Source organism: Protomyctophum bolini, assembly GCF_963924005.1.
Source record: "Protomyctophum bolini genome assembly, chromosome: 7".
NCBI lineage: Eukaryota > Metazoa > Chordata > Actinopteri > Myctophiformes > Myctophidae > Protomyctophum > Protomyctophum bolini.
In genome coordinates, this window is record NC_137868.1 from 16,932,768 (window position 1) to 16,955,726 (window position 22,959).

General features: G+C 40.3%; 4 protein-coding genes across 4 annotated transcripts; 2 read left to right on the forward strand and 2 right to left on the reverse strand.

The window, feature by feature from the left end:
• Positions 1 to 3,519: 3,519 nt before the first annotated feature.
• On the forward strand, positions 3,520 to 5,782 carry LOC308318370 (trypsin-1-like). The gene is made up of 6 exons (XM_080767898.1): positions 3,520 to 3,580; positions 3,906 to 4,053; positions 4,292 to 4,542; positions 4,876 to 5,012; positions 5,161 to 5,262; positions 5,708 to 5,782. The coding sequence occupies exons 1-6, from the start codon at positions 3,541 to 3,543 to the stop codon at positions 5,753 to 5,755; spliced, it is 726 nt and encodes a 241-aa protein (XP_080624024.1). The 5' UTR covers positions 3,520 to 3,540; the 3' UTR covers positions 5,756 to 5,782.
• Positions 5,783 to 8,556: 2,774 nt separating this feature from the next.
• Positions 8,557 to 10,833, reverse strand: LOC308318371 (trypsin-1-like). Its single transcript, XM_080767899.1, has 6 exons — positions 10,773 to 10,833; positions 10,362 to 10,509; positions 9,881 to 10,131; positions 9,406 to 9,542; positions 9,154 to 9,255; positions 8,557 to 8,676 (listed from the first exon to the last, which is right to left on the reverse strand). Exons 1-6 carry the CDS (start codon positions 10,810 to 10,812, stop codon positions 8,629 to 8,631), a joined length of 726 nt encoding a protein of 241 aa, XP_080624025.1. The 5' UTR covers positions 10,813 to 10,833; the 3' UTR covers positions 8,557 to 8,628.
• Positions 10,834 to 13,670: 2,837 nt separating this feature from the next.
• Positions 13,671 to 15,880, forward strand: LOC308318373 (trypsin-1-like). The gene is made up of 6 exons (XM_080767901.1): positions 13,671 to 13,731; positions 13,930 to 14,077; positions 14,312 to 14,562; positions 14,896 to 15,032; positions 15,186 to 15,287; positions 15,761 to 15,880. The coding sequence occupies exons 1-6, from the start codon at positions 13,692 to 13,694 to the stop codon at positions 15,806 to 15,808; spliced, it is 726 nt and encodes a 241-aa protein (XP_080624027.1). The 5' UTR covers positions 13,671 to 13,691; the 3' UTR covers positions 15,809 to 15,880.
• A 1,559-nt stretch (positions 15,881 to 17,439) lies between these two features.
• On the reverse strand, positions 17,440 to 21,921 carry LOC308318368 (trypsin-1-like; the record flags this gene model as incomplete). The annotated part of the gene is made up of 6 exons (XM_080767896.1): positions 17,440 to 17,487; positions 18,222 to 18,323; positions 18,518 to 18,654; positions 19,343 to 19,599; positions 20,490 to 20,637; positions 21,882 to 21,921. 6 exons carry the CDS (start codon positions 21,919 to 21,921, stop codon positions 17,440 to 17,442), a joined length of 732 nt encoding a protein of 243 aa, XP_080624022.1.
• Positions 21,922 to 22,959: the final 1,038 nt, after the last annotated feature.

Below are 22,959 nucleotides of genomic sequence, written 5' to 3' on the forward strand. Positions count from 1 at the left end.
AATTTGGTTTTAAAGCCAAGCCATGCTTCTTCGACTAGTGAGCTCCTGAGCACATCGGACCAATCCAGACTCTCCAGTTCTAGGTTAAAGGCTACGATGGCGAAATTAAATTGCTGTACAGCGCTACGATTTGGAAACCAAATAGCTGTAGCCTGCAGTGGACTGTAACATTGCTTGGTCATCATGTAACGATATCACGTGTATGCAGTGAACATTAGCGCTTATAGTTATATGGAGCATTTATACCGTGATGACGTTGATTAGGTAATTTAGGTTATTCACCCAGCTGGGTTCAACGAGACAGCAGTGTCTCGTTAAGCCCCGACGTTTCCAAAACGAGCTATTGCGGATGAATCGATGGTGATGGTGTGGTATATATTTTCTACCATTATACACTGCAGATACTTAACCAAAAACTGGAGAGCACCGAAGAGAGTTTGAGACACGGCAGACAGAGCAGATGGAAGTTGTTATTCCAACGAAGTACAGCATACACGACTACAGCAAGAGCTCACGCCAGCCAGCAAAGTGGCTGACGTCTCCACAGGCTTGCGCCCCAACTAACAAAGTGATTGTATTCTAGGACTAGGTGACTTACTTGACTACTTAAGCATTTTCGACATTTATTGCATATAATTCAGTGGCAAGTCTTTGATCAACCAGTCTGTCTCTTCAGGTCAACAAACTCCTTTGTTATACAAATAGCCACCGGAATTCGGCTCCTTAGTTCTCACCCTGAGAAGGCCACACCCACGTAGGTGACCACAGCTGATCACCAAAATAGGTCTACTGTAGCCTATGTAAATTGCACAATGTGTCCATTGCAGAATTATGGAATCCCATATTCCACAATGGTCGTATAGAACATTTAAGCATATGGCAAGTTAACTTAAGTTATATATTTTTGATGCTGAGCACTAAGCAACTCATTTGGTTCGCAAACCAGAGGCCAGACTGTAGCAACTAGCAAGTTCAACAACCACCGTTCTATTCTGTCACTTCTCTGGTGCGCTGCTGCTGCCTCCTCCTCCACCATGCAGTCCGGTCACATAGGGTGCGTTCGGAAATGCGCCCTGAACGCACTGGTGTGCTCTCTTGTCATTCGTTTATTCAGTGCACTCGGTGCGTTGTCGTTCGAAAATCCAGTGCGCTGCGCACCGGGTGTGCCGAGTGCCCGCACTGAGCGACCCTACCCTGAAGCTGGGGTTGTCTTGTCCGGTGTCGGCGGTCGGGCGGTGTGAATGCGTCACAGCTGTTGTCCTTCGTAAATAAGGCACACTGTCACCGCCCACCACACTCAACAGTGCGCCCCGGTGCGCATTTCCGAACGCACCCATAAAGTAGCCTAAACTGTAAAAGTTGATCGCCAACATTCACCAGCTCAGCCCTCTTCATAAATGCATTACACAAACAACATAATTGTTATTTTTATTATAATAAAATAAAATCACAGTGCCCGAGGCTCGGCCCGGCCCGACTAATTATCGTGCATTTTGGGCCCGACCTAGCCATGGTTCACATGACGCTCTTCACGAGCGTCATGGCGCAACTGCCTCCTGTTTTACTTGATCGCTACATTTACAGTCCAAACGTGTATATAAACATTCCGATTTCAAATATAAAGTACTCGCCACATGTGCCACGGGTGTAAAAAGCATTTTTATCCGAGCTGTTATTTTGCCATTGGCTTTCAACTACGTGCCCCTATCGGTCGGGAGGAGGGTGGCACTCGGTGTGTTCGATATAGGCACGCTGACCGCACTCCCAATACAGACTGCGTTTGGGTCCTTACCTCACCTACACGTGACACAAGCATAACGTTTGAAGGAAACAAGGTACCGAGACAAGTTTTCCATACAAGGAATTCATTAAAGTGATTAATATTAAGATTCAAGCATATCTTGACTCTATTTCAGGACAAAAACGGCCAAGAAATAGCTGAAAACGTTAAAATCACATTGATACTTTTTTTTGACGCCACCTGTTTTTTCCAAATCCTTGAAGGGTGTACTTTACGATTCTGCCAGCTAACAGGCTATTGACATACAAGAGAACTATTGACATACAACCTACAGGGACATGAACATATGTTTCCGTACAATTAGAACCAAAGGAATACATAGAAAATTTGAAATGGATTCAAGCATATCTTGACTCTATTATGGGACAAAAACTGCCAAATAATAGCTGAAAACTTTAATACCACATACATACGTATTGTGTGTATTTTAAATTAAGATTCTACCAAATTGTACCTACCAAATGTATAACCTTAAGTAAACAACTCACAGAGACAAATGAACACATTACCCTACAATTTGTAGCCAATAATTCCTTGTACTCCCAGGAATTAATTTAAATGTATATTCAGATTAAAATTGCTCCACATCTTGACTCTATTACAGGACAAAAGCGGCCAAAAAAACCAAGCGGAAAATGCAGATAATTTTCCCTATGTATTAATATCCTCTCAACATCTACTTGGAACTGTACGAGACGAGTACCACCTCATTGAAATGAAAGAAAAACTCATGCTGGGATGACAGTGTAAGACATAAGTTCAGAGGAGCAGGCTGTTTCCTACTGACATCCATTGAAGGTATAAACTCTTATCATGGTAAGGTGTGAGACATGGGATATAGTAGAGTCCCTAGAAAGGGTCCACACGAACTACAGATGCACTACAGTGGTCTACAGCAGGGGTTCCCAACCTTTATATTGTGATGGACCGGCTGACGGTTCATAAAATGTTCGGACCGGCAAGGTCAACTTCAGAGTAATCGACTTTATCATTTAAACTTGGAACATTGTGGTAACGATACAAAAGGTTTACCTTTGGTTTACCTTTGGAGCAGTCTTTTGAATCTATGATATCCTGCATAATTTGTACATTTCTATGCATATGTAGTAAAATTAACAGATAAGAAATGAGTGGACTGTCCAGTGGATCGTACCAGTGAGCACACAATGTTCTGGATTTGTCTTGCGTTTTGGAAAATTATGCAATTTGTTTTGTTTCTAATCTTGACATGCACGGAGCAACAAGCCACGTGTGGTGTTCTGCAGATGGCCTGGTTCACACAGAAATGAAAGAAGAGAAACACACACACACACACACACACACACACACACACACACACTTCATGTCTGTTCATTTTCCTTCATTATTATTCAAAATGTCACCTTATGCACAATATCCAAGACCATTTGCAATGCTTCATGCCCTCAATTGATAAAGTATAATAATTGTGATATCAGTAGTAAGGATGCACACATTTAAATTATTATTTAAATCCAGAAAAGGTAAACATACTGCGTGTGTGTGTGTGTGTGTGTGTGTATACCGGTATATGTATATATATATATAGAATTCCTTACAAGAGCAACACGTGTTGGTCGTTCTACAACTATGATAGTATCTGAGCAACCTGATTGGTCCAACAAGTGTGTGGGGAGTGTCCTATACGGACTGACCTCTCCATATAAACCTGGGGTCCAGGTGAAGTACTGTACTCTCATCGACAGAATCACACATCAACCATGAGGTCTCTGGTCTTCATTCTGCTCATCGGAGCTGCTTGTGAGTATAGGCCTAGATCCTAAAGACACTTCGGGCCCTTGCCCCATATCCCTAAACTTATTTGCCATTCTTTACCATTTTGAAAAACATATTAAAATAGTTCAGGTAGCCGATCTACATTGACACGTTGTGAGCTTGTAGATCGGCTATTTGATCTTTTTTTAAAGGATCAAAATAGTAACAAATGGCAAATAAGTTTAGGGATAAGGGGTAAGGGATATCAATATACAGTATAGCCCTTGAACTGATTTCTAACTGTTTTAAATTCCCATCTGTTTACAGAGGACAAAATGTGTAATAGTATATTCCATGTGTATGTTTACAGTTGCGGAGGAGGACAAGATCGTCGGAGGATATGAGTGTGAGAAACACTCCGAGCCCCATGCAGTGTCTCTGAACTCTGGCTACCACTTCTGTGGTGGCTCCCTGGTCAACAAGAACTGGGTTGTGTCTGCTGCTCACTGCTACAAGTCGTAAGAAAACCCCTGATATAATATTTTGAATGTATTTTGATGAACTCACCTCATGAGGTATATGGAAAACCTTTTAAATGTACAAATTAAGATTGAGTGATATGGAAAACATCATGATTTCTAGCTACCTTGTAAACTTTCTCACGTACAATTTGACCCTTCCTGGCCTGATATTTTTACCTGTCCATCCTGTATTCTGTCTTCCCTTTTTCATTGTCTCCCAATGTTTTTTTTATAGCCGCGTTCAGGTTCGTCTTGGTGAGCACCACATTGCGAAAGATGAGGGTACCGAGCAGTTCATCTCCTCCTCCCGTGTCATCCGTCACCCCAACTACAGCTCCTACAACACCGACAATGATATCATGCTCATCAAGCTGAGCAAACCCGCCACCCTCAACCAGTATGTGCAGGCTGTGGCTCTGCCCACTTCCTGTGCCTCCGCTGGCACCATGTGCAGAGTCGCTGGATGGGGCAACACCCAGAGCTACTGTGAGTATACAGGAGGAGTACCTTTTTTTAAAGTGATCAGGTGAAGCTTAGTTACTGGTGAATCTGGTGAAAATGTGCATTTAAATGGTCCATAACTCAGTTAAGTACAGTTCAGTTGTGTATAATATACACATTATACATTAGGTCCAATGGTTACTCTACAGTCTACACCATCTTCATCTGTTTCAGAAACATTTACATTAAAACCAAATCATAATGGTTGCATCCTTAATGCTATGTTGCATTCTTTATCCTTCGATAAAAGCATATGCTGATTACTTTTCCGTTGTTGCTTTTAACCATTTCCAATTTGACCTGTATATGTACCTCCAGATGATGACAGTGACAAGCTGCAGTGCCTGGACATTCCCATCCTGTCTGATAGGGACTGTGACAACTCCTACCCTGGCATGATCACTGACGCCATGTTCTGTGCTGGATACCTGGAGGGAGGCAAGGACTCTTGCCAGGTACTGTAGTCAAGTTGTCAACAGGGTTCACCTGCAGAGGTCTTCCCTCTCCACATTCTGAATAGTAAAGCAATGTGTTAGTACAGCCTATTGGTCGTTCCTTACAATATTGATGTTCTTGATGTTGAATTGCATCTCTCTCTCTCAGGGTGACTCTGGTGGCCCTGTCGTGTGTAACGGTCAGCTGCAGGGTGTTGTGTCCTGGGGATACGGTTGTGCTGAGAAGAACCGCCCTGGTGTCTACGCCAAGGTACAGAATGACTCGCATATTGAAAACGCAAGGATTTGCATTGCTAAACAGCAGCTGCTATAAACTAATCTGAGAAAAGAGGCGTGCATCTTTTTGGCTACCAAGCAAGTGTATTGAAATCTGGTCTTGTCTTGTCTTTTTCAATTTTCCACCTTTGAATAGATTTCCGCGTAATCATTAACTATAGCTATAGTATATAATTGTTTGTATACCACTGTCGATATATGTAATTAATTTGAGCTTTTTTGTTACCATTTTACTTTAATCTGATTTTAGAATCTATTTTATTTCATAATTAGTAATTATGACCTATTATGTTATCCATGCATCCACGATATTCAGAAAGCTATACAAAAAATGTCACTGCCTGCAATGTAACAATAGCTGCAATGCATGTGACAATACAATGATTGAACCATCTCACATATTTCTGTCTCCATTTTAGGTGTGCATTTTCAATGACTGGCTGGAGAAAACCATGGCCAGCTACTAAGTCTGATCCTACCTCCTGTAGGCCTATCTTACAACTACCATCATCTCAGCCGTCATACCTCAAACACTCTATGCTAAAGTGGGACAGCAGTCCCACTTTATTGTTATTTTCCCATCTGACATAATAAAGTATTTCAGGATTACACATTTGTTTGTAATGGTTTTCATTGTGTTTCTACTCCCTGCACATATATACATGAGTCCTCCCTTTTATATTACAGCAAATTATGTATTATTATTATTTTGCCTGGAACGATATTATGCTTTGCTTGCGCACCCATTGTGGCCATGGTCGGCATGGTGGACCAATCAAGATGTACCTTTCAATAGAATTGAACATGATAAGCTCTCATAACAAAACATAATTTCAATTGTGGTGAACACCAGAACAATTTGGTATTTCATTTCTAAAACCGGGAAGAAGAAATGTAGCTCTACGTGCAAATTAAATCTCTCTCGCTTTCATTCGGGTTACCAGCACTACAGTCAAAAGCAGGCTCTTTACCCAAAAATGTCTGTATTTAGCCTGTCCCCAGCAAGTGGTCACAATTTCAAACAGCCAAAAAAGTGTCTAATACTGTCACAATCACATAAATATACATACTAAATGAAAGTAGATTGTCAACAACATAGCAAACAATATACACAGTTTATTTTTATTTGTCGACAGATTTAGCCTGAAGACTACTTTTCCAAGTCCTGTTTATATTTGTTGCAACAGTGGAGCACCTGGTCTGACAAGCATTCTGTAGGAGCCATCTTATTTGATTTGACATATTCATGACCAAATGGCGCCCCCCTGGTTGCCTTGAGAAATGGCACCATGGTTCCCTTTAATTAAGCCACAGGCCCACAGCTGTGGGGAGAAAGACGCCAATAGAGACACAGATTTTCAACAGCTTGCACGCAACGCACAAACAGCGCAGTTAGAGAAAGAAAGGAAAGAAAGAAAGAAAAGTAGCCTACTTTATTATTTGTTATCGAACCCTGCGCTCGTCTGTTTTTTGAGACCTTTATTTAGTTTGTCTGGAGCTTGTGCTTGTTTTTGTTTGCCCCCGTTTATTTTGAACCATACACTCACACAACGCAAACTCCTACCAATAATACCAACCTTGCAGTCATCAATCGCCATCGACAAACAACTATATATACAACAAGTGAGTAAACAACAACAAGACGCCCAAGTCCCAAAGTGTGAGCACGTTAAACCGTTAAAACTAAATGGCTACATTGTACTACAGAGGGTCTAACAACTGTAGACATTGAAACAACGTTGTTTCAACGTCTATATATAGACGTCTACATTTAGACCTTGATTAGCCAGGCTAAACAAGGCCCCAAATCCATATGGCCACCATCAAAAGCCTGTTAAGGCACAATAAGGCAAAATGACCTACAATTCATTCTGCTTTCAGTAGCATGTGACGTGTCAAACAGGAGGTTTTCATGATTCTGAATCCATTCCAAGCATTAGTTTTGCACAAAAAACTCACAAATGCAATGAGGTCAGCACATTTGAGCACAAATGGCTATGGCCGTTTTTAGCCCATGAAGGAGTGTTTTTTGTGCAAAACTAACGCTTGGAATGGATTCAGAATCCCCCTAATTTGACACGTCACATGCTACTGAAAGCAGAATGAATTTTAGGTAATTCTGCCTTATTGTGCCTTACAGGTGATGGTGGCCAAATGGCCATATGGATTTGGGGCTCTCATGAAATTTCCCCGCATTTTTGTGATTTGTGTAATAACCCTCCTAGATGACAAATCCATTCAGAAACGGACCTTTGCTCTCCGGTCACGGAACTGTCGTAAACGACTCAACTATATGTCAAAATCCTTTCATTCACAAAATCCCAATTTGAGCAATACTATTCAATGGAATTCTACAACCAATCTGCAGCCAGCCAATCAGCGATTGGGCTCCGTTCTATCAAATGCCACTAGTCTGGAACGGGGGTCCACACGCATAGGATGGATTTTTTCTCAACCAGTATAATTTCAAGGACCCCCAGTTTGACATGCATTAGTCTACGGGCCACCATTTAATGGCATTTCTATCTCTGAGACCCCCAATTTATATTGTAAAATCAATGATAATTTAACTCTGAGAGTGTACAAATTTTGTACACTCAGAGTTCCAGACCCATAAGGGTCCATTTGGTTCCATTTGTACACTCTCAGAGTTCCAGACCCATAAGGGTCCATTTGGTTCCATTTGTACACTCTCAGAGTTCCAGACCCATAAGGGTCCATTTAGTTCCAAACTATCATTTAGCTGGGTCCACCCTGGAACTCCCTCAGGTACCCCTGGTACGAGATGACAGATCCATTGGGAAACAGACCTTTGATCTCGGCAGTCACGGAACTGCCATAAACGACCCAACTAATATGCCACTGTAGTGCTGGTAACCCGAATGAAAGCGAGAGAGATTTAATTTGTACGTAGAGCTACATTTATTCTTCCCGGTTTTAGAAATGAAATACCAAATTGTTCTGTTGTTCACCACAATTGAAATAATGTTATGTTATGAGAGCTTATATGTTGAATTCTATTGAAAGGTGCATCTTGATTGGTCCACCATGCCGACCATGGTCACAATGGGTGTGCAAGCAAAGCATAATATTGTTCCAGGCAAAATAATAATAAATAATTTGCCGTAATATAAAAGGGAGGACTCATATTATGTGCGGGGAGTAGAAACACAATGAAAACCATTACAAACAAATGTGTAATTCTGAAAGACTTTATTATGCCAGATGGGAAAATAACAATAAAGTGGGACTGCTGTCCCACTTTAGCATAGAGTGTTTGAGGTATGACGGCTGAGATGATGGTAGTTGTAAGATAGGCCTACAGGAGGTAGGATCAGACTTAGTAGCTGGCCATGGTTTTCTCCAGCCAGTCATTGAAAATGCACACCTAAAATGGAGACAGAAATATGTGAGATGGTTCAATCATCCAGGGTTGTATTGTCATATGCATTGCAGCTATTATTGCATTGCAGGCAGTGACATTTTTTTTATAGCTTTCTGAATATTGTGGATGCATGGATAACATAATAGGTCATAATTACTAGTTATGAAATAAAATAGATTCTAAAATCAGATTAAAGTAAAATGGTAAAAAAAAGCTAAAATGAATTACATATATCGACAGTGGTATACAAACAATTAGAATTATGATTCATACTGTAGTCTGTAGTGTATACTATAGCTAGTTAATGATTACGCAGCAATCTATTCAAAGGTGGAAAATAGAAAAAGACAAGACCAGATTTCAATACACTTGCTTGGTAGCCAAAAAGATACACGCCTCTTTTCTCAGATTCGTTTATAGCAGCTGCTGCTGTTTAGCAATGCAAATCCTTGCGTTTTCAATATGTGAGTCATTCTTTACCTTGGCGTAGACACCAGGGCGGTTCTTCTCAGCACAACCGTATCCCCAGGACACAACACCCTGCAGCTGACCGTTACACACGACAGGGCCACCAGAGTCACCCTGAGAGAGAGAGAGATGCAATTCAACATCAAGAACATCAATATTGTAAGGAACGACCAATAGGCTGTACTAACACATTGCTTTACTATTCAGAATGTGGAGAGGGAAGACCTCTGCAGGTGAACCCTGTTGACAACTTGACTACAGTACCTGGCAAGAGTCCTTGCCTCCCTCCAGGTATCCAGCACAGAACATGGCGTCAGTGATCATGCCAGGGTAGGAGTTGTCACAGTCCCTATCAGACAGGATGGGAATGTCCAGGCACTGCAGCTTGTCACTGTCATCATCTGGAGGTACATATACAGGTCAAATTGGAAATGGTTAAAAGCAACAACGGAAAAGTAAATCTGCATCTATGCTTTTATCAAAGCATAAAGAATGCAACATAGCATTAAGGATGCAACCATTATGATTACATTTGGTTTAATGTAAATGTTTCTGAAACAGATGAAGATGGTAAAGAGTAACCATTGGACCTAATGTATAATGTTTAAATATTATACACAACTGAACTGTACTTAACTGAGTTATGGACCATTTAAATGCACATTTTCACCAGATTCACCAGTAACTAAGCTTAACCTGATACACACTTTTTAGAAAGGTGCTTCTCCTGTATACTCACAGTAGCTCTGGGTGTTGCCCCATCCAGCGACTCTGCACATGGTGCCAGCGGAGGCACAGGAAGTGGGCAGAGCCACAGCCTGCACATACTGGTTGAGGGTGGCGGGTTTGCTCAGCTTGATCAGCATGATATCATTGTCGGTGTTGTAGGAGCTGTAGTTGGGGTGACGGATGACACGGGAGGAGGAGATGAACTGCTCGGTACCCTCATCTTTCGCAATGTGGTGCTCACCAAGACGAACCTGAACGCGGCTATAAAAAGAAATTGGGAGACAATGAAAAAGGGAATACAGGATGGACAGGTAAATATTTCAGGCCAGGAAGGGTCAAATTGTACGTGAGAAAGTTTACAAGGTATCTAGAAATCATGATGTTTTCAATATCACTCAATCTTAATTCGTACATTTAAGAGGTTTTCCATACACCACATGAGGTGAGTTAATCAAAATGCATTCTAAATATTATATCAGGGGTTTTCTTACGACTTGTAGCAGTGAGCAGCAGACACAACCCAGTTCTTGTTGACCAGGGAGCCACCACAGAAGTGGTAGCCAGAGTTCAGAGACACTGCATGGGGCTCGGAGTGTTTCTCACACTCATATCCTCCGACAATCTTGTCCTCCTCCGCAACTGTAAACACACACATGGAATATACTATTACACATTTTGTCCTCTGTAAACAGATGGGAAGTTAAAACGGATAGAAATCAGTAAGGTCTATATATTGATATCCCTTACCCCTCATCCCTACACTTATTTGCCATTTCTTACTATTTTGAAAAACCTTTTTAAAAATATCAAATAGCCGATCTACAAACTCACAACTCAAATTGTTTTTCAAAAAAATGGCAGATAAGTTTAGGGATGTCTTTAGGATCTAGGCCTATACTCACAAGCAGCTCCGATGAGCAGAATGAAGACCAGAGACCTCATGGTTGTTGTGTGATTCTGTCGATGAGAGTACAGTACTTCACCTGGACCCCTGGTTTATATGGAGAGGTCAGTCCGTATAGGACACTCCCCACACACTTGGTGGACCAATCAGGTTGCTCAGATACTATCATAGTTGTCGAACGACCAACACATGTTGCTCTTGTAAGGAATTATATATATGTATATATATATATATATATATATATTTACAAAAACACTTCAATAATTTAGGAAAATCGGTTGGCAAGAAATAATCCACCCCAAAAAGTTGCTGAAAAGAAAGTATGTATGTGATCTTAACGTTTTCAGCTATTATTTGGCAGTTTTTGTCCTATAATAATTCAAGCATAAGGTATGCTTGAATCTTAATAACAAAAATATTTATGCGTCCTTGGGTCCTAATTGTACGGAAACATGTGTTCATTTGTCCCTGTAGGTTGTTTATGTCAATAGTTCTCTTTTTTTCATTTTCGGATTTGGGTAGGATTGTGTAAGAAAGGTTTAAAAATTAACCCTGTTATGCACCTGGCCTAGGGGGTGCCAAGGTACACAACAAAAAACAGGGGAGACGCAGTTTACCAAAGAAATAGAATTGATTGATTAACCAAAAATAAGTAATCAAACGATAAATCAGGAATAAACAGATGAAGTGTGGAGATCAGTATTCTGTGGTGTAGTGCAAGTATGCATGAGTGAAATGTATGTGTGGGCGTGTTGTATGTATTAACAGAAATGTTGAAAAGAGTGCATGGTGGAAAAGGTGCAGGAGGCAAATGAAAAGAACAGAACTGGGGAAGGACTGGGGATGATCTAGGGGGTGTTATTAAACAAATTGAGCCCCAATGTAATTCATGAAAGCCCCAAATCCATATGGCCACCATCAAAAACCTGTTGAGGCACAATAAGGCAAAATTACCTACAATTCATTCTGCTTTCAGTAGCATGTGACGTGTCAAACTAGGAGGTTTTCATGATTCTGAATCCATTCCAAGCATTAGTTTTGCACAAAAAACTCACAAATGTGATCAGCACATTTGAGCACATTTGCGGGCAAGTGGCTATGGCCGCTTTTAGCCCATGAAGGAGTGTTCTTTGTGCAAAACTAACGCTTGGAATGGATTCAGAATCCCTCTAGTTTGACACGTCACATGCTACTGAAAGCAGAATGAATTTTAGGTAATTCTGCCTTAGTGCCTTATTGTGCCTTACAGGTGATGGTGGCCAACTGGCCATATGGATTTGAATGAATGAATGAATTTTCCCTGCATTTTTGTGATTTGTGTAATAACCCTCCTAGATGACAAATCCATTGAGAAACGGACCACGGAAGCGGTCACGGAACTGCCGTAAACGACTCAACTATATATAGACTTCCGTTCCCACGCTGTCAAAATCCTTTCATTCACAAAATCCCAATTTGAGCAATAGAGAGTATGCACATGCATGATTTTCCCATCAGGACACGCCTCCCTCACCTAGACTGAGTGGCAAAACATTGAGCAGCATGGAGTGTGAGGTTGTGTTATTGAAAACAAGCACTTCCAAACTGTGACACAAAATACTCTCATGCAGGGCATTTCTTGGCAGAAAGTAGCTGATAACGTTTCTATGGTGGATTTTTATGAAACAAAAACTTTGCAGATAGAGGATAATTCAAGCTTTTCGTACAGCTGCAATGTTGGTGAGTTTAACATTGTTTAATGCAATCAGACTGGACTTTTCTGTTTGGATGAATGGGCTGTCAAGGCCAGAAAGTAGTTTTTTGCCACTCAGTGGGCGTTCCCGCATAACTTCCAGGTACGATGATGTCACGTGCATACCCACTATAGTACTATTCAATGGAATTCTACAACCAGCCAGCCAATCAGCGATTTGGCTCCGTTCTATCAAATGCCACTAGTCTGGAACGGGGGTCCACACGCATGGGATGGATTTTTTAACGCCACCTGTTTTTTCTTAATCCTTGAAGGGTGTATTTATATGATTCTGCCAGGTGACAGGCTAAAACAATGTTCCATGGGGTTCCGTTTTAAAGCTTTCTTACACATATCCTGGCCCTAAACCGCAAGATGAAAACAATATAAACAAGCATAACGTTTGAAGGAAACGACATACTGAGGCAACTTTTCTATACAACTGGGACCCAAGGAATTAATTAAAGTGATTAATGTTAAGATTCAAGCATTTATTGACTATTTCAGGACAAAAATTGCCAAAAATGTATCGATACTAGTCTTTTCAATAACTTTTTGGAGTGGATTTTTTGACGCCACCTGTTTTTTCCTAATCCTTGAAGGGTGTATTTTACGATTCTGCCAGATAACAGGCTAAAAAAGGTCCCATGGGGTTAATTTTTAACCCTTAAACAATCCTACCCAAATCTGAAAATGAAAAAACAAAAGAACTATTGACATAAACAACCTACAGGGACAAATGAACACATGTTTCCGTACAATTAGGAACCAAGGACATAGAAATTGTTGTTATTAAGATTCAAGCATAACTTATGCTTGAATTATTATAGGACAAAAACTGCCAAATAATAGCTGAAAACGTTATGATCACATACATACTTCTCTTTTCAGCAACTTTTTGGGGTGGATTATTTCTTTCCAACCGATTTTCCTAAATTCTTGAAGTGTTTTATATATATATATATATATATGTATATATATATATATATATATATATATATATATATATATGTATTTCCTTACAAGAGCAACACGTGTTGGTCGTTCTACAACTATGATAGTATCTGAGCAACCTGATTGGTCCACCAAGTGTGTGGGGAGTGTCCTATACGGACTGACCTCTCCATATAAACCTGGGGTCCAGGTGAAGTACTGTACTCTCATCGACAGAATCACACAACAACCATGAGGTCTCTGGTCTTCATTCTGCTCATCGGAGCTGCTTGTGAGTATAGGCCTGGATCCTAAAGACACTTCGCCATTTTTTTGTTTTTCAAAATAGTAAGAAATGGCAAATAAGTTTAGGGATGAGGGGTAAGGGATATCAATATATAGACCTTGAACTTCTAACTGTTTTAACTTCCCATCTGTTTACCGAGGACAAAATGTGTTATAGTTCCATGGACCATGTGTGTGTTTACAGTTGCGGAGGAGGACAAGATCGTCGGAGGATATGAGTGTGAGAAACACTCCGAGCCCCATGCAGTGTCTCTGAACTCTGGCTACCACTTCTGCGGTGGCTCCCTGGTCAACGAGAACTGGGTTGTGTCTGCTGCTCACTGCTACAAGTCGTAAGAAAACCACTGATATAATATTAAGAATGCATTTTGTTGAACTCACCTCATGTGGTGTATGGAAAACCTCTTAAATGTACAAATTAATATTGAGTGATATGGAAAACATGATTTCTAGATACCTTGTAAACTTTCTCACATACAATTTGACCCTTCCTGGCCTGAGATTTTTACCTGTCCATCCTGTATTCTGTCTTCCCTTTTTCATTGTCTCCCAATTTTTTTTTATAGCCGCGTTCAGGTTCGTCTTGGTGAGCACCACATTGCGAAAGATGAGGGTACCGAGCAGTTCATCTCCTCCTCCCGTGTCATCCGTCACCCCAACTACAGCTCCTACAACACCGACAATGATATCATGCTCATCAAGCTGAGCAAACCCGCCACCCTCAACCAGTATGTGCAGGCTGTGGCTCTGCCCACTTCCTGTGCCTCTGCTGGCACCATGTGCAGAGTCGCTGGATGGGGCAACACCCAGAGCTACTGTGAGTATACAGGAGGAGCACCTTTTTAAAAAGTGATCAGGTTAAGCTTAGTTACTGGTGAATCTGGTGAAAATGTGCATTTAAATGGTCCATAACTCAGTTAAGTACAGTTCAGTTGTGTATAATATTTACACATTATACATTAGGTCCAATGGTTACTCTATACCATCTTCATCTGTTTTAGAAACATTTACATTAAACCAAATGTAACCATAATGGTTGCATCCTTAATGCTATGTTGCATTCTTTATGCTTCGATAAAAGCATATGCAGATTTACTTTTCCGTTGTTGCTTTTAACCATTTCCAATTTGACCTGTATATGTACCTCCAGATGATGACAGTGACAAGCTGCAGTGCCTGGACATTCCTATCCTGTCTGATAGGGACTGTGACAACTCCTACCCTGGCATGATCACTGACGCCATGTTCTGTGCTGGATACCTGGAGGGAGGCAAGGACTCTTGCCAGGTACTGTAGTCAAGTTGTCAACAGGGTTCACCTGCAGAGGTCTTCCCTCTCCACATGTGTGAATAGTAAGGCAATGTGTTAGTACAGCCTATTGGTCGTTCCTTGTACAATATTGATGTTCTTGATGTTGAATTGTATCTCTCTCTCTCTCAGGGTGACTCTGGTGGCCCTGTCGTGTGTAACGGCCAGCTGCAGGGTGTTGTGTCCTGGGGATACGGTTGTGCTGAGAAGAACCGCCCTGGTGTCTACGCCAAGGTACAGAATGACACACATATTGAAAACGCAAGGATTTGCATTGCTATACAGCAGCAGCTGCTATAAACAAATCTGAGAAAAGAGGCGTGTATCTTTTTGGCTACCAAGCAAGTGTATTGAAATCTGGTCTTGTCTTGTCTTTTTCTATTTTCCACCTTTGAATAGATTGCCACGTAATCATTAACTAGCTATAGTATACACTACAGACTACAGTATGAATTGTAATTGCTTGTATACCACTGTCGATATGTGTAATTCATATTAGCTTTTTTGTTACCATTTTACTTTAATCTGATTTTAGAATATTTTATTTCATAACTAGTAATTATGACCTATTATGTTATCCATGCATCCACAATATTCAGAAAGCTATAAAAAATGTCACTGCCTGCAATGTAACAATAGCTGCAATGCATATGACAATACAACCCTGGATGATTGAACCATCTCACATATTTCTGTCTCCATTTTAGGTGTGCATTTTCAATGACTGGCTGGAGAAAACCATGGCCAGCTACTAAGTCTGATCCTACCTCCTGTAGGCCTATCTTACAACTACCATCATCTCAGCCGTCATACCTCAAACACTCTATGCTAAAGTGGGACAGCAGTCCCACTTTATTGTTATTTTCCCATCTGGCATAATAAAGTCTTTCAGAATTACACATTTGTTTGTAATGGTTTTCATTGTGTTTCTACTCCCCGCACATATACAGGAGTCCTCCCTTTTATATTACAGCAAATGATTTATTATTTTTCCTGGAACAATATTATGCTTTGCTTGCACACCCATTGTGACCATGGTCGGCATGGTGGACCAATCAAGAGAATTATTATAGGACAAAAACTGCCAAATAGCTGAAAACGTTAAGATCACATACATACTTCTCTTTTCAGCAACTTTTTGGGGTGGATTATTTCTTGCCAACCGATTTTCCTAAATTCTTGAAGTGTTTTTTTTCTACAAGATTCTACAAGGTATACCAACCTGAAATAATGTCCCATGGGAGTCCTTTTTATCTTACACTATTACAAAACCCAAAAATGGAACAAAATGGAGAAAATGCATAACCTTTTAAGTAAACAACTCACAGAGACAAATGATTCATGAACACATAATACCCTACAATTTGTACCTAATAATTCCCTGTACCCCATTTAAATGGATATTCAGATTAAGATTCCAACTAGACTATTACAGGACAAAAGCGGACAAAAAACCCCAAGCGGAAAATTCTGATAATTTTAATAATAGCTGAAAACTTTAATACCACATACATACGTATTGTGTGTATTTTAAATTAAGATTCTACCAAATTGTACCTACCAAATGTATAACCTTAAGTAAACAACTCACAGAGACAAATGAACACATTACCCTACAATTTGTAGCCAATAATTCCTTGTACTCCCATGAATTAATTTAAATGTATATTCAGATTAGAATTGCTCCACACCTTGACTCTATTACAGGACAAAAGCGGCCAAAAAAACCAAGCGGAAAATGCAGATAATGCAGATAATTTTCCCTATGTATTAATATCCTCTCAACATCTACTTGGAACTGTACGAGACGAGTACCACCTCATTGAAATGAAAGAAAAACTCATGCTGGGATGACAGTGTAAGACATAAGTTCAGAGGAGGGCTGTTTCCTACTGACATCCATTGAAGGCATAAGCTCTTATCATGGTGAGGTGTTGGAGAGATGGCTGTAGTAGAGTCCCTAGAACGGGTCCACTCCACACGCACTACAGATGCACTACAGTGGTCTACAGATCACGGCAGTGCTCTACAGATGTATTACAGTGCTCTACAGATGCACTACAGTGGTATACAGATGCACTGAAGTGGTCTACAGATGCACTAGAGTGGTCTACAGATGCACTAGAGTATGTCGTCGTAAACCATGAACTATTTTCATCTTTTTTATCTGCGAAAATCATGAAAAACGACATACTATGGTATAGAGTATTTAATGATTTTCATCTTTTTATCGTTAAATATAATGACAACAATCACAACAAAGTAAAAGTCTCAAATACTTTATTATGCAAGATGGATAAAAGGGTAAGTGGAACAGCAAAAAGTGTTTGATGTATGACAGCTGAGATGATGATAGTTGTAAAGACAGGCCTACATGGAATCAAACTTAGTTGCTGGCCATGGTTTGCTCCAGCCACTCGTTGTACCGGCATACCTGAAAATTGAGACAGAAAAACATACTCAGCATGGCTTTTGAGGCTTTGAGCTATATTTGTAAGGTAGCCTATAGTGTAGGTAGCCTATACTGTACGTAGTTGTGTACTGTATTGTTCATGGTTATTGCTTTTAGAGATCCCTTAACATTGTAAATTGCACATACCACAATAGCACATATGGAGTATCAGTGTACTTGTAACAAGTTATTGCCATATGAGATATTTTAGGATTAACCTTTTGATGGGCGCTAACCCCTCCTATGCCCAGCTTTGTGTGTTTGTTATTGGCTGCGCAACGTGTGTACCCCATAGCGATGTTTTGATTGGCTGAGCACGGAATGTGACTTATGATGATGAAAAAATAACGAGTGTGATTTTTTTAAAGGATACAAATCCTCTTGTAGTCTGTATTGATGTTGTTTGATAGTGTATTATTGTATGCTAGAGTTAAATGTTGGTTTAGAGATCTTTTTCTTGACAATGTTGTATTGTTTAACGCACTACAAGGTGCCTAATTGCCACGTAGGAAAGTACTTTTTTTAATTGAACTTAATTGAACTGCATTACATGGTCAAAAAGTGCTTTTGGTATGTCCTAAAGAGTTTTGAATTCACATTTCATGGTAGGCTACATTTCAAAGACATTGTTTCTGATTTTCGATACACTTACTGCTGCTCTTTAGCAATACACAGTCCTTGCTTTATTGGTGTCTCTGTTATACTGCATACTGTACCTTGGCGTAGACACCGGGATAGTTCTTCTGAGCACAACCGTTGCCCCAGGACACAACACCCTGCAGCTCACCATTACACACGACGGGGCCACCAGAGTCACCCTGAGAGAGAGAGAGAGAGATAGAGATGAAAAGAAAACAGAAAGAACGAGGTGGAACAACAATTAATTTCTCAATACATCAATATTTAATTAATGTAAAAAGGAATGACCAGTATGCTGTTCTGACACATTGCTTTACTATTCAGAATGAGTAAAAGGAGGACCTCTGCAGGTGAACCTTGCTGACTACAGTACCTGGCAAGAGTCCTTGCCTCCCTCCAGGAATCCAGCACAGAACATGTTGTTAGTGATCTGGCCAGGGTAGGATAATTTACATTCCCTATCAGTCAGGATAGGAATGTCCAGGCACTGCAACCTGTCTTCATCATCCCCTGGATACAGGTCAAAGCGTGGAAATGGTTTAAAACAACAGAGGAAAAGTAAATCCGGATCTCTGCTTTAAACATTAAGGATATAGCATTAAGGATGCAACCATTATGATTACACTTTTAAAGGTTCCGTTACATTAATTTTCATTATTTTTTTATTTTTTCTGTTTCTGTTAGGTTTTATGACCTCAATTACACCCAAACAACCTGAACTTTGAACATTCAGTAGATTAACTTTTTCGGTGGCTGTGGTTTTCTCTGTGTGTTCTGAACCCTTTTGAGCTGCAATGAAACCAGGCAAACAGGCCTTAACAGTGACATCTGCTGGCAAATCCCTATGTCATATATGGGATTTGTGGAGTCCTACCTCACACTCCATAGGCAAATCAGAGCACTTGTTTGAGCCAGAAAACCCCAGGCCACAGAAAATCTGCTGAATGTTAAAAGTTCATGTTTTTTGTGTGCAATTGAGCTCAGGAAACTATAAAATAAGAACAATTACAAAAACGTATTTTTAATGTCACAATCCCTTTAATGTCAATGTTTATTAAACAGATTATTATGAAGATGATTAAGGGCAACGATGAGGGATCTTACCACACACACGCTTACACAAATAATGGAGAGATTAGGCCTAATGTACGTATAATGTGTAAATATTGTTCACTTTTTCAAAAGATGCTATACTCACAGAAGTTCATGGTGTTGCCCCAGCCAGAGACTAAGCACCAGGTGCCAGCGGGGGCGCAGGAAGTGGGCAGAGCCACAGGCTGCACATACTGGGTGAGGACAGCAGGCTTGCTCAGCTTGACCAGCATGATGTCACTGTCAATTTTGTAGGAGTCGTAGTTGGGGTGGCGGATGATAAGGGAGGACTGGATCCACTGCTCGGTACCCTCATCGAGGATGGTGTGGTGCTCGCCAAGACGAACCTGAGTACGGCTGACACTGGGTGAAAAGGGGGATTAACGTGAGTTAATGGGAGATGTATCTCTCCACATGTATGTTGACTGGATGATATAGAATGATTAAGATTACGGAATTTACATTTTTAAAGACATCTCACCTAGAAATGTGTAGGCTAATGTGTAGGCAAATGGCCTATTTGTTCAAACAATATACGGGGAGTTGGGAGGGTCCTGTGTGTGAGTGATTGAGTGAGTGAGTGAATGTACAAAATGTTTGTACTAACAAATTTGGAGTACAAATTTGGAGTATATGGTTCCATTGAACATTCCAGTTTGCTTCCCGGTGTGTCTATGGCACATGCTATGTCTGTCACCTTCTTCTTTATATATCGTATATATCTTGATTCTGGGCATGTCATAATAGGTGAACATTCAGAGTGAGGAGGGGGCCTATTATGGAACTCGGTACTCTGGTCAACAAAGTGTAGCATTGATTTTGGGCAGAAACGGATCATGCTGATCCCACCCCTTTTAGTATAATGGCCTAACTTAGTGTGACTTTGTTTGGCCTAAGCCACATGGTTTTGAGACTTGCAGAAAAGTAATTGCCTAGGTCTAAGTCAGTAAATAATTTGGCCTGAGTCAGGTTTAATCCTATTTATTCCTATTTAATCTTCTTATGTTACATAACTGACAGACAGTGTTATTTTTATTTTAATAATCATGAATTGTTAAATGTATTTAGTGAAATGATTAAGACATCCTGAAAAAATGACTTTGGCTGTTTAAGAAGGTGACGATGAGAAGGGTTTACAATGCTTGTGATACATTGTAACAATAACATTCAACCCTAACATTAAACATTCAAATGACATTCAACTATTCAAGTGAGTTAAAAGGCATCCTAAAATATTGAAAGGATTGTCTTACGGCTTGGAGCAGTGAGCAGCAGACACAACCCAGTTCTCGTTGAGCAGGGAACCACCACAGAAGTGGTAGCCAGCGTTCAGAGACACCTGATAGGGATTGGAGTGTTCCTCACACTCATACCCTCCGACGATCTTGTCATCCTCCGCAACTAAAAACACACACATGATGTAAGCTGTTAGATATTCTGTGCTCCATAAACAACTGGGTATTTCAGTTGGCAAACACAGTGTGCCTAATCCACCATTTGATTCGACTTTCGATTTTTAGCTCACATTTCACAAAGGTATTAGGATATTGACTCTTGATTTGTAAACAACAATTGTTTCTCAACAAATAACTTGTATTTATAATAAAAAATGATAACTGAAAATATATTATAATAATAATAATATATTAACTTTGGGTTTTATGCCCTAACAGTCATTGACATTTTTGAGCGGTGCCTCCCCGCTCCATCACGCAGCTATGTGTGTCCCTATGCGTGTCTATGTGTGAATGTCTGTCCAAGAACGGAACGCTGCAACACGGTAACTCTGTCATTTCTCAACCGTTTCGGACACGGAAAAGCTCGCCGGAACAGGGCCGCCCCCCTGGGCGCGTTCGTGGGGGTCTGGACGTTCTGGGGACCCCCACATGGTAACTCTGTTATTTCTCGACCGTTTCGAATCGGACGCGAGAAGGCGTAACCCTAACCCCCACTCGGTAACTATACTGTATGTCATTTCTCAAAGATGTTTTTCCAAAAAATAATCAAAGTACAGTACAGAGCACAGTACAGTATAACAATACATGTATAGTTGCACCGCTCAGTTCACACAGGTGTGATATTTAGATTCTTTAAGAAGATGCGTTAACATTCTTTGAAAATGTGGCTTCCTTTGGACGTGCACATGTGTGGGATTAACATAATAAAATAGCGTGAGAATTGTGATACGGCTTGTAATTTCAGTACACCGTATCGAACATCAATTTCGATTCATTTTCGGTACATCGTGTCAGCCTTATAAATAATACGTCACTAAAAGGAGAAATCCAGACCAAAACACATGTACCCATGAATCTGTACTCAATTTTTCCCACTCCTCCCACGTAAAATGCAGCTAGAATGCATTAGAAAGCTGGTTGTCTTCATTCTAATGCAGGTATTTTAGTAGCTCCAAACGTTTTTTCCAGAAATCGTCTATTAATAGTGTCCTGGTACTCACGCATGCACCGCTTGTCACCCTCAAGCTGCTGTTCATACAGAACCCAGGGCCAGGCCGGGCCTTCATTTTCAGACAAGTTGAGAACTATACCTTTGGGTGCAGCTTATAGGCTAATTCATGGTTACATGTGTTTTGGTTTGGATTAATATACTGGGTAAGTGTCTTTAGGATCTTGGCCAGTACTCACAAGTAGCTCCGATGAGCAGAATGAAGACCAGAGACCTCATGGTTGCTGTGGGATCTTGTGATGAGACTTCACCTGAACCCCTGGTTTATATGGAGTGATCAGTCCCTATAGACACACCCCCCACAGACGTGGTGGACTAATCAGGTTGCTCAGATAAAATTATATTTAACAGTTGTACTGACGATGATACCAAAATGTGTTAAGAGGCAGACATTGCGGTAATTTGGTAACAGTATTTGAAGAAATAAATTTCATCCATTTCAAAAAGAAAATAATATACTACTGACCTTATAATTCATAAAATGTTCTTCCTTAGTGGAAGGAACATTATTGGTAGCTATAGCGATTCTTTATTTGAAGTAACTAATTTGAGCGCATTGCAAATTGTCTTGGATATTCTGCATTATCTGTACATTTTGGTGCTTTGAACATTTGTATATTAACGTCAATAGTAAAAGAACATCTTAAAAAGTGGGTACAAAATGTCCTGTTCTTGTTATTAGTTTCCTTGGTAAATGGTGTGATGTACTTTGTTTCTAACCTTGACGTGGAAGTGAGCTCTGCACATGGCCTGGTCTCACACACACACACACACACACACACACACGCGCGCACGCACACATGTCGCACGCACGCATTGCAATGACACCCAGATACAGAGGAGGTTCAAGCCTGCCTGTTTATTTAAAGGGGACTTCCACGCACTTTCAACATTTTACTATACATTATGAAGATCTTTGTATGATGTCACTGAGATGTACTTCATGTTACTGATCACGTTTCACTGTTTCAGACCTCCAGTTCTAGGCAACATAAGGAGCTATTTGAAGGACAAGTATTACAATGATTTCAACAACTCATTCAAGAATTTAATTTACCTGTTCTTGACCAGCGTACATATTTACAATTCAGGGCATTATGTACAGAAAAATAAAGAATGGGAAATATTAAAGGAACCATCCAATATAGAACAGAGAAATTATTATTTTAAGATTTTACAGAGCATGCAACAAGACATTAAAAATAAAGATTTGGAAACAAAACAAAACGTTGGAATTGAAATTCAGAATAATAACCC

Bases quoted from the DNA above. Each gene is read 5' to 3' on its own strand.
- LOC308318370 (XM_080767898.1), top strand. From the start codon at position 3,541: ATGAGGTCTCTGGTCTTCATTCTGCTCATCGGAGCTGCTT. The intron at 5,013-5,160 runs GTACTGTAGTCA...TCTCTCTCTCAG, and splicing joins GAGGCAAGGACTCTTGCCAG to GGTGACTCTGGTGGCCCTGT. The intron at 5,263-5,707 runs GTACAGAATGAC...TCTCCATTTTAG, and splicing joins GCCCTGGTGTCTACGCCAAG to GTGTGCATTTTCAATGACTG.
- LOC308318371 (XM_080767899.1), bottom strand. From the start codon at position 10,812: ATGAGGTCTCTGGTCTTCATTCTGCTCATCGGAGCTGCTT. The intron at 10,132-10,361 runs GTAAGAAAACCC...TTCTTTTTATAG, and splicing joins GCTGCTCACTGCTACAAGTC to CCGCGTTCAGGTTCGTCTTG. The intron at 9,256-9,405 runs GTACTGTAGTCA...TCTCTCTCTCAG, and splicing joins GAGGCAAGGACTCTTGCCAG to GGTGACTCTGGTGGCCCTGT.
- LOC308318373 (XM_080767901.1), top strand. From the start codon at position 13,692: ATGAGGTCTCTGGTCTTCATTCTGCTCATCGGAGCTGCTT. The intron at 13,732-13,929 runs GTGAGTATAGGC...GTGTGTTTACAG, and splicing joins TCTGCTCATCGGAGCTGCTT to TTGCGGAGGAGGACAAGATC. The intron at 15,288-15,760 runs GTACAGAATGAC...TCTCCATTTTAG, and splicing joins GCCCTGGTGTCTACGCCAAG to GTGTGCATTTTCAATGACTG.